This window comes from Melanaphis sacchari, unplaced genomic scaffold (assembly GCF_002803265.2).
Source record: "Melanaphis sacchari strain LSU unplaced genomic scaffold, SCAv2.0 Contig2_pilon_pilon, whole genome shotgun sequence".
NCBI lineage: Eukaryota > Metazoa > Arthropoda > Insecta > Hemiptera > Aphididae > Melanaphis > Melanaphis sacchari.
The window spans coordinates 6,170,299-6,181,356 of NW_020271173.1; the positions used below are offsets into that span (position 1 = coordinate 6,170,299).

The 11,058-nt window shown below is 24.5% G+C and overlaps 1 protein-coding gene across 1 annotated transcript; it reads left to right on the forward strand.

Annotated features, from left to right (window-relative positions):
- Window positions 1-262: 262 nt before the first annotated feature.
- On the forward strand, window positions 263-6,750 carry LOC112596030 (GPI ethanolamine phosphate transferase 2). Its single transcript, XM_025341474.1, has 13 exons — window positions 263-929; window positions 1,532-1,730; window positions 1,800-2,009; window positions 2,081-2,263; window positions 2,889-3,040; window positions 3,123-3,319; window positions 4,057-4,253; window positions 4,349-4,579; window positions 4,649-4,970; window positions 5,047-5,221; window positions 5,334-5,625; window positions 6,307-6,455; window positions 6,528-6,750. The coding sequence occupies exons 1-13, from the start codon at window positions 754-756 to the stop codon at window positions 6,748-6,750; spliced, it is 2,706 nt and encodes a 901-aa protein (XP_025197259.1). The 5' UTR covers window positions 263-753.
- Window positions 6,751-11,058: the final 4,308 nt, after the last annotated feature.

An 11,058-nucleotide genomic window follows, 5' to 3' on the forward strand; every position in this document is an offset into this window, starting at 1 on the left:
AAATAAATATATTTTATACTTTTTATTAAGGGACGACCAATAATCGGTAGCATGATAATTCGATATTGGATTGTATAAAACTATAAAATATAAAATGATACAAATTGTGTGGGGCCAACAGACAAATATTTTTGTCTCAGATCTTAGTGGTTTTTTCATTTACAAGTCTTAGGGCCCCCAGGCGGCTATATAGTTATACTACTTATACTTATAAGTTTATAACAGTATAAAAAGTATTTAATTCTAAATCCACCAAGGGGCGCGTATCTAACTTCCAGCAGTTAATCAATGATCGGTGTGATTTTCAGGTTATGTAAATAATTCATGTTATTATTTCGATTATTATTTATTTGTTGTTTTGCTTCGTCTATAATCTAAACTCTACTCACTTTTCATTTATTCTTTCCTGCACCATGCCCATGCGTCTCTAATTTTTGTGATTAATTCGATTGCGATTTTGAAGTCGTTTTAAATGTTGTCGTGCTGAGCGCTGCAGCTGTAGTGCATAGCAATTATTTTTTGGTCTGGATGTATAGAATATTGAATAAAAAAAACTATGACGTGTGTTCGGCGAATGGAAATTTTGGATAAGCAGATATTATTACACTTTATTATAATAGTATAATGGTGTTGTAGAACAACTGGTGTTCGTACTCGCCGCTACAAGTCTTGTGAAAATGCGAAATTGATAGAAAATTGTAACGAACAACAATAATTAAACTCGTTCGGTTTCCGGTAACTTCCGGTAACATTATGCGGCCGACTAAGCAGTCTGTAACTTTGCTATATCTATCGTCGTGCAATATTTTTGCCAATTTGTTGTTTCTCTATGGGTTCTTTTCGTTTGACTACAACGACAGACGCACGTCAACGTCAAACGATATTCCGTCGACCATATGGCCAAACAGAAATGACTCGGAACCTTGGCGGTAATTACACTACAGAGTATATATACTCAACACCAAGACCGTGCTTGGAAGGATGTTTTAAGAATCCACCACTCCCTAAAATCTTGTAAAATTTTTCAATTTCTTAAAAAATGTTTTAATAATATTTCTTTAACTCCCTTGGAAATTTATTTTGAGTACTACCTCATCTACTACCCAACCACTGACTGTTATGTACTTTCAAAAATGTGCATTTTCCTAGTTACATCATATTTCTGGTTTATCAGACCTTTCCTCGATTTTCTAGTTTTAAATTATTGAGATTGACATGTGAATCTTAAAACCTTTTACTATATGTAGTCCCTTACTAAATTGCCAATTGCAGAGTACTTGAGTATCAGTATTATACTTAAATTTTTGTAGGACACTAAGTAATATTTTTTTTTCAATTTAATTCAATAAATAATTTTAGTGAAAACTAATAATTAATAGTGACTAGTGACTATGACCTATGTGATAGGGTTTTCATTAAAACAGTAGTGATTTTTGTTTGGTGGAATTTTTTATCATCGGATACTTCAAAAGGAAATATGAACAAATATTTTGAATTAATCATATTATTTTTAATGTGGACATTTTTTTAGTTTTGACACTCGACGCTTGTATCACAAGTCAGTGAATAAAGTTGTGTTGATGGTAATTGATGGCATTCGTTATGATTTTTTCACGGACTCTGAATTTAATGTATACATGCCATTTTCTACTAATCTCATAAAGCAAAATAGAAGTTGTTTGTTTCGTACCAGAGTGAATGCCCCTACAGTTACAATGCCACGTATAAAAGTATAGTTTTTAGTCATGTTGTAATTTATAAGCAAATTGTAAATAAGCTAGTACATGTTTTATTAACAGGCCTTAACTACAGGTACGGTGCCAAATTTTATCGATCTTGTGCTAAATCTGGATAGTTCAGCTGTGCAACAAGATAGTATTATTTATCAAGCCTCTGCAGCTAATAAACGAGTTATATTTTATGGAGATGAAACATGGTTGAAATTATTCCCAAATTCATTTGTCAGACATGATGGAACTACATCTTTTTATATATCTGATTACACTGAAGTAATTCTATTTACTGTAGTATATATTTTTGATAAATATAAAAATTATACTAAGTGGCATGTTTTCTTTAGGTTGATAATAATGTCACTCGTCATCTTGAAAATGAATTGAAACCAACGGCCGACTGGGATATTATGATACTTCATTATTTAGGTCTTGATCATATTGGTCATACAGGTGGTCCTCGAAGTACATTGATGCCTAATAAATTATCTGAGATGGATAATATTATTCAGCGTACTGTAAATTACATGGTGAATAATTTGTTTTGATTAAATAAAAGAGTGAATTGCAGAATAAATATATCCAAGAAAAAAACCATATATTGCCCACACAGCATTTTTTAATGAAAATTATTGTTAACAACATTATTAATGTCTAATTACAAATGTATAGGTACTGATTAGATAGATTCTTATTATTTAATGAATATATCAAGTCTAAATATTACGAAAGTTCAAAAATGATTAAAAATTAAAAATTAAATATTTATATTATAATTTTCAAACATTGACTAATATTTAATTTTATATTACTATATGTGTAATTCTGTAGAAAAAATAATATTTAATTTTGTTATTTTTTATAAATTGTTTAATATCTAATAATTATTAGAAGGTATTTAAAAAAACTACCAGTTACATTCTACAAAAATCAAAAATACATTAAAATTATTACCTACTTTTAATAGTTACTCCGTGTTAGAAAAAAAAAATATATATATATAAAATATTTTGATTGATTGTTAAGATAAACAAAAACTTAATTAATGAATACAGTCCTTAATATTTGAAGTTCTTATACTATCATTAGATACTAGGAAATGGTATTAAAATTAATATATTAACTATTATTAAGTATTTCTTAACAAATTTCTAGGATTCTGAAAAATCTGAATTGCCATCCGTTTTAATTGTTTGTGGTGATCATGGAATGCGTGACAATGGTGGTCATGGTGGATCATCAACTGGTGAAGTAATGGTTCCTCTATTTGTTTATTTTAAAAATAAGACATGTGGTGGGTCTATAAAGTAAGTTCAATCATAAAAAAATATTATTTTTGGCAATATATAATTTTTTTCCTATAAATATTACTGTTTTTATAAAATTTAGAGAAGAAATCATGCAAACAGATTTTGTTCCTTCAATTTCTGTAATTATGGGGCTACCAATACCTTCAAGCAGTACGGGAAAACTTATAAATAAAATGTTGCAAATTCTTAATATTAATGAAATTCTTTTTGCATATCATTATAACTCAAAGCAAATGTATACAAATTATATTTCAAAAAAGGGGTTAATGAATAAAGGTATTTTGAATTAGACTACCTATTATATAAAATGTTTAAATAATTAAAATGGTTTGAAATCATTAGATTTTGCTTTTTTACTGATTTTTTGTATTATTTTGTTTAGTAGAAAAAATGTAAGTATTGGTGAATCTAAAACAGTTTTAATACTATCTTGTAAAAGTATTAACAGTATACTTATGAGTAGGGTTAAATTTTATATGCATTGTTATATTATTTTAGTGTTCATAAATAACTAAATTTTTGTATATTTCAACTATAAACAAAAAAAAAAAAATGCAATTATTTTGGTACATTTAAACAAGACAAGATTTGTGTAAAAAACTATTGTTGCATTATATTATGCTCATAATTTAAATTTTATGATATCAATGATATTTTTATCTTTGACAAAAAATGTATTAAAAGTACTTTGTATTTATTTAAAAATTAAAAAAAAACAAAATGATTAATCTTTGTTTTAGAGTAATTTTATTCAATTTGCTTAAAATTAAAAAATGAATTTCTTTTTATTTAATGATAGTATGGAAATTATTGACAAATTCAGTGTATATTATATTAAACAAAAAATACATATTTTATTATTCTACATTGCACATACATTTTAGCTGTACTAATAAGCCAATTATTGACTTGCATTTATTTTTTCCTATTGTATATATATGAAAGAGTGATTTTATAAGAAATAATTTGTTTGTACAATTATATATATGTATTTTTATTTTTCTATTATTCAGCATTTATGAAGGATTATGATCATGCTGTGCTCTATTATTATAATTGGTTGAAGAGAGAAACTGCTTCAGTCAATCAAGCGCACCGTGTTATTTCATTATATGAATCTGCACTGAGTGGTATGAGTAACTATGTAATTGGATCAATAGCTAAATTTGATATATTTCTTATAATTGTTTCAATTGTATTATCTATACAGGTACATAAAAATAATTTTTTTTTCTCAAGTTTTTTGTTTTTTACTATTTTTAAATGACAAGTTTTATTTTAATGATTATTATTTGATAATTTAAGGTATGGTTGTTGCTCATAGACTTTGATGCTGTAAATATCAAGTTTATTAAAGTTAGCCGTTTAGTGTACTTAATGCTAATTCGTTGGGCTGTTTGTGTATGGTTACAATGTGATAGTGTACTTTGTGAATTCACCGCCACATTTAATTTATTGGCTAGTGTTGTAATCATAATGTTTATTATAAACCTTGGTGGTATTGGTCGGCCACTTTCTACATTTTTTAGATTAGAGGTACTGAATATTATTATTATTATTTTTTCATTTTAGAATATCTTAATAAAAAACTATTACTGTTTTCAGATTAATGATTTCGATAATAACTTATTTTATGTTCTTCCGGGTATATTAATACATGTATTAAGTCTATTTTCATCAAGTTATATTGAAGAAGAGCATCAATTGTTGTATCACCTTTGGACTGGATTTTCTGCTATTCAAGTATATAAAACTTTTGTTATGCATAACTATACAACAACTGCTAAGTGGATAGTATCTATGATTTTGCATCGATTTTGTAAAAATCTGAATATTATTGGTAATCAGTGGTCAGGTATTTACAGTTTAGGAGATTGGTTCCGTGAGTCTCAAAATAGAATTTATTTATCAACTTTAATGGTTATTGGTAAGTTGTACAGACTATTTTTTTTAAATATAATAAGATAAGTTATTTAAAATTATTATCTTTGAAAAAATTTCAGGTCTTTGTAGTATATTCTATGCTTGTATCAACATTTACCGAGTCGTTAAAAATAATAAGCAATTTCATATGTTGAGTGTAATTATTTTAATTTTATACTTTTGGACTTTATGCAGTGTTTATATGTATAGGGTTGAAACTAAAGAAGTTTTTGTACCATATGGATATAACATATTGTAAGAATCATAAAGATTTATTATATTAATGATTTATATACTAGCATTAGTATATTATCAAAACAATATTTCACTATACATATAATTAATATATTATTAATATTTTTTTTAGAAAGTTAATATTTTGTTTGCATTCATGGACTATAGCATGGTATTTATTGATTGGATGCCATATTTTTATTGTTATTAAACAAACTAATCGAAATAACAACAAGTTTAATAGTGCTGTGTGCTCAATGATAATATTGTTAATGCTACGTTTGTCATTATTACTAAGACCTCATAACATTTTGGTACCAGCAGTCTTAGTGTATACTTGTAAACTTATTCAATTTAAAAACTGGAATACTTTGACTATAACTATACTTCATTATTGGTTGTCATTGATGTTTTTTTTCTATCAGGTAAATCTCTTGTGATCTTAGAACCATATTCCTAACAATTTTGTTAAAATATATTAGGCAATTATTAAATAAAAAGTATTTGAAAACGCTTAGAATTATATAATGTTCCACATTATGCAGTAGTTAAAATTTCATGTATGTAAATTCACTCTACTCTTGTGTCTGCTAGAAAAATAACTTATTTATCTATTTATGTTTCAGAGAAGATTATTCATGACCTCTAAACTAAAAATACATTGTTGCTCCTATATCTTGACACAACATACTCACTTTTCATTATCTTGTTAATTATTATACAGAATTTATATAAACAATTTGCTAGTGCATTTATAGATTTTCAGTGTTAATTGAAATTCTTCATCTCATGTTTAAGTCTTCTACTTATCGTTGTTTATCACTGCAAGTGTGAATTAGTAGTTATAGACTGTTATATGCTCTAATTTTTTTTAGTTTTTATTATAACTATAGTTTCAAATTTTAATTTTAATAAAATATAACTTAAGTTGTTTAAATAATAGATGTTATTAGATAGGTCTTAAAAGTTTACTTTTATTGGCTGGCATTTAAATAATTAGTTATAATTATTTATATACATATGTATATTATGTACAATATGACTAGTATAAGCACTAACATATTACTTAAGAGTTATGAATAATTATTACACTTTATAATTTATAGGGTAATTCAAACAGCGTTGGTACATTAGATATAGTGCCTGGGTACATTGGTCAAACCATTTATGATCCTGTTGTTGCAGGAATCCATATTTTTACCCATACATATGGTTTTCCAATGCTGGTTTACTTATTTCTTGTTCTTGATCAAAAGTAAAACATATACAATATTTATATCATTTTCATATGTTTGAATTTTTAACTAATTAGATTTTTTCAAATTAGATTTTCAGGACTTCAAAAACTTTGTATGCTCAACGTCACTCAATCATGTGTATATAACATAGTTATTTTATTTTTTCGTAATCATTTATTTATATGGTCAGTATTTTCTCCAAAACTTTTGTATATTGTAATATTTACATCTACAACTTATATTTTTTCTGCACTAATTATTATTCTATTAACTTTATGTAGATCTTCTACTAAAAAAGAATTAGAAATTTAAATTTGTGCATTTTTTAGTTACTTTATTACTTATTATATTTTATTGTTTATAACTATATGTATTATCCTAATAATAATTGAAGATTCAAAATACTAATCATTTATTTATAAAATTGTATGATTGTTAGATCATATTAAGTATTGTGCATTCAAATTGTAAGACTACATTAGGTATAGTTTTTTTATACCAAATTTGTTTTTAATCAAATTATTACACTGTCTAGAATTATTAATATACATAATTCATAATTATTTCTTAGTAATTTTAAGTATTATTCTATATGTGTTAAACTGACTGTTATATTACTAAACCATTCCAAAGAACTGTCTAGTGTTATTCAATTAGAAAAGTTTATTGTTAATATTAATTTGGTTTTTGATTATTATATAATATCTATTAAATTTTAATGTATTTTTTTAAAATCTTATGATATTGTAAATATTATTTTTCTTTAATTTTATAAATTAAAATACTAAATATGAATGTTACATTTTAATAATATTATTTATTTGTTATGTGCTAATTTTAAAACAATATAATATGCAGTAGGTATTTGATTATTTACAGTGAAACTTCCATATAATAAACTTATTTAACTATATTTTTTGTTTGAAGAAATGGTTTTTAGAACCATAACCAAATTTCAACTAAATTCATTTAATTCTTTTCAAAAAAATTTTCTATAGTATAAAATAATTTTGTTGTCTTTTAAGATTTATTTGTATGGAAACCTTATTATAGGCAATTGTTGATTATCAAAAAAAAAAAAAAATTTTTTTATTGTCTTAAGAATATCCTAATATTCTTAAAATAGTAAAGAAATTTATCAAAGTTAAATATTTTTGTACAAATTACAAAAAAAAATTTATACATCTAAATTATAAATCAAATCAATAAAATAAGGGCATGTAATTTCATAGTTTTTTTGAGAAAAATATTTAAAGTATAATGTTGTTAGCAAGATTATTGTAATCAATTAATATTTATGATAACGTATGGTTCATAATAAATTATTGTTAAAATTTTCTCAGAAAAATAATGTAAAATATAAGAAGGTATAAGAAATAAATAATAAAAATTAAATTAATTTACATTGAGAATACATTTTAATAGTTAAGTGTATATTTTTTGAGTAAATAGTTGAAATTTCCAATACCTAATCACTTAAAGATTTTTGGGACCTTTTAATAATACTTATCAATACATAAATGGACAGCATAATATTTCCTAACCGACGTCCAACAGTAATAATTGTACTTACAGTTGATATATTCAGTATTAAATAATTTTTATTGTTATCGTATTGGTGTAAATATTTTGTGTTAGCGAAATTAAGGCGATGATGGCTAATGACTGAGGTGTTAGCAGATTTAAGAATTTAAGTATGATTTCAGAAGTTTTATCGACTAATATGTCTCGGACCTTGATTGAAAATAGTCAAGGTTATTTTTTATCGTTGGCATTTTTAACGAGTAGGTATATTTCTACCTATTGTGTAATAACTAATATAAAGCTTAAACTGTTTTTAATATTTGCAATTTTGTTAAAATACCTACCTACGTTGTATTATTGGAGATCTGAGAATAATACACATTATTAAAATATTTTAAAGGCTGGTGTGTAATGTGAAGTCGCTAGATGGAGCTATCACATATTATATGGTCAAATTCAAATGTGCAGTGAAACTTTCATTTTACGAAGTCTCAACAAAAATAAGAAAAATATTGTATTATACTCGTAAAAAAATAGAATTAAATAAATTTGGTTAAATTTCTTAGAAACATTTCATCAAATATAAAGTGTTGTTAAATGAAAGTTTGTTTCATAGAAATTTCTCTGGATTAATAGCAGAAACAATAATACAATAATAAAATTAGGTACTTATTTATAAAAAAATAAAATTAATACTTAAATATAACAAGTAAAAATTCTATAAAAATGGCGAAAATAGCAAATAATAAAGAAATAATTCTAGATTATGGATATTTAAATAATGTATCGTCTAATTCAGACTTAATTACATTTTAATGTTTATTTTTCTTTAGTCATTATTCAGTACTAAGAAAAAATATTGATAATATCACAATTTATTAATCATATTCATTTAGGTACCTACCTATATTAACCAATTTAAAATTGACTAATGAAATTATTACTTTCATTGAGTTAAAATATAAAACCAACATGTTATGTTAGATTTATTTTTTACACATCGGTAATGTATTTAATAAATTGAAGTATTGAACTCTTTGTTACTATAATTTTATACTATACTTATTATGTAAAACCAAGTACCTTAATAATTACTAGCAGAGTTATGGTATCATAATTTGGCACTCGGAGAAAAATTAAAAATATTCGCTCCTTCCATTATTTTATTATTTATCTTTTTCTTTTTTCTTTTGGTATTATCAAATCTATATTTTATTGTACATTTTTAAACATTTTTGTAAAAATAATAGGTATAGTAATTTAGATGTTAGTAAATAGTGTGAATACTGTAATTACACAACAATTAAAAATAATAATACAAATAATACAAATTAATATTTGTTATTAAAGTATGATTATAATACATGATTTAAAATTTAACCCTCCTTGACTTGATTGAAGCAAAATCTTCTACAATGTCTTAGAAAAAAGTATAAAAATTTGGTTTTATTGCTGTACATTAGCCAAGGACGCTCAACTTTTTCACCGTTTGAAAGGATTTTAGTAAACCAATTGATAGTTAAAACTTAAAACTTCTTTTATCAGTTTTATTTTCAGAAAAATTAAAACCTAAGTTTTTCTTTTGTTCCATTTGAGACCATGATTAATTAATAACGTACGAATTTTATCAGTAATTGGCGGCGAAGAAGAGGGATCATTAAAATCAACTATGAATATTTTTTTAGCCTTATATAGTAACCTGGGATTTATTTTCAGTATTGTTTTTAATCTCTACATTTCTAAATTATTAGGTAATTTTAGATATAATAGTTTATTTTAATATTTCACTTAAAAATGTATGAAATAAAAACTATATTTTGTTAGAGATTATTAGTTAAAATATTGCTGTGTAGTATTATTAAATCATTCTGATGGGCAATGAACTTTTTGGCGCTCATTTAAAATTTGTGCTCAGGGCACAGGCCCCTTTGATCCTTCCTTACGGCACGGCTCTGTTTAATAGTATGCATAAGTATTGTGTAGGACTTACCTGTTTAAGTAACAAGTACACAGAACTAACACTTAAAAAAAATTAAAAATGGGTATCTAACTTTGTTACATGTTTATTGATAAGTGATAGGTAGGTACCTACTTACGTAATTTTTTTCTTCTGTTGTGATTTATAAAATAAAATAAAAGTTCTTACCTTATTTACAGGTAACATCCGAGTATTTTTAGAATTCCTTTTGGATGTTTTCTAAAAACTCCTACTCCTCAATGTTTGATAGTTAATCAATATTGACACTTGGCAGTAGATACATATAATGTAATGAAGTGTATCTATCTTGGTACGTATAGTACATACTAATAAATAATTATAAATAACATTTTATACTCCAGTATTTTAATTTTTAACCTTATGCAAAAAACGTTCCTAATTTTTAGTTATTGATGAGTATCAGTGAACATAATATGTCTATGTATTGCTTACCTTTTATAATATTGTGGATTTCAGTTCTCAGACCAAAATATCTTTGGTGAATAAATCATTTTCTTATTTTGAAATAGTTAAGCATTAGATACCTATGTAATGTTAAAATAAAAATAAAATACTTATCGTGTCTGTAAAATTAGTTATACCGTTTCCAACATAAAAAAACATAATTGTCGTTTTGTTTTGTACATGAGTACCTACCATATATTATAATGATGGGCAATTTAAATTCCATAAATGATTAATCAAACTAATATATATATATATATATAAATATATATGTATAAGATATTATATTATGTAATTCGTTTATATTAAACGTTTATACATTGAATATTACCTATCCAACTGATTTTTAAGAATAATGTAGTAGGTATCATAATTTGACGGTCTTTCGTTATTCATTATAATTTTGTAAAAATACGTACCTTTATATAAACAATAAATGTATTATAATAAAATAATACCTACTGTATATTATTATTGATCTTTGTTCGAATTCAATGATTTATGATGACATTACTATTAATTATAAATATTGAATTATGTAGGTACGTTATATATTGGATAGTAGGTAGGTATTTAAAATAATCTATGATAATGCTTTAGTGGCTGTATAGAACGTTATAAAGCAGTACTTTATTTTTTTTTTTATTGATCTT

Coding starts and splice junctions, on each gene's coding strand:
- LOC112596030 (XM_025341474.1), top strand. CDS start 754: ATGCGGCCGACTAAGCAGTCTGTAACTTTGCTATATCTATCGTCGTGC. Junction 930..1,531: donor AATGACTCGGAACCTTGGCG/GTAATTACACTA, acceptor ACATTTTTTTAG/TTTTGACACTCGACGCTTGT. Junction 5,222..5,333: donor CCATATGGATATAACATATT/GTAAGAATCATA, acceptor TATTTTTTTTAG/AAAGTTAATATTTTGTTTGC.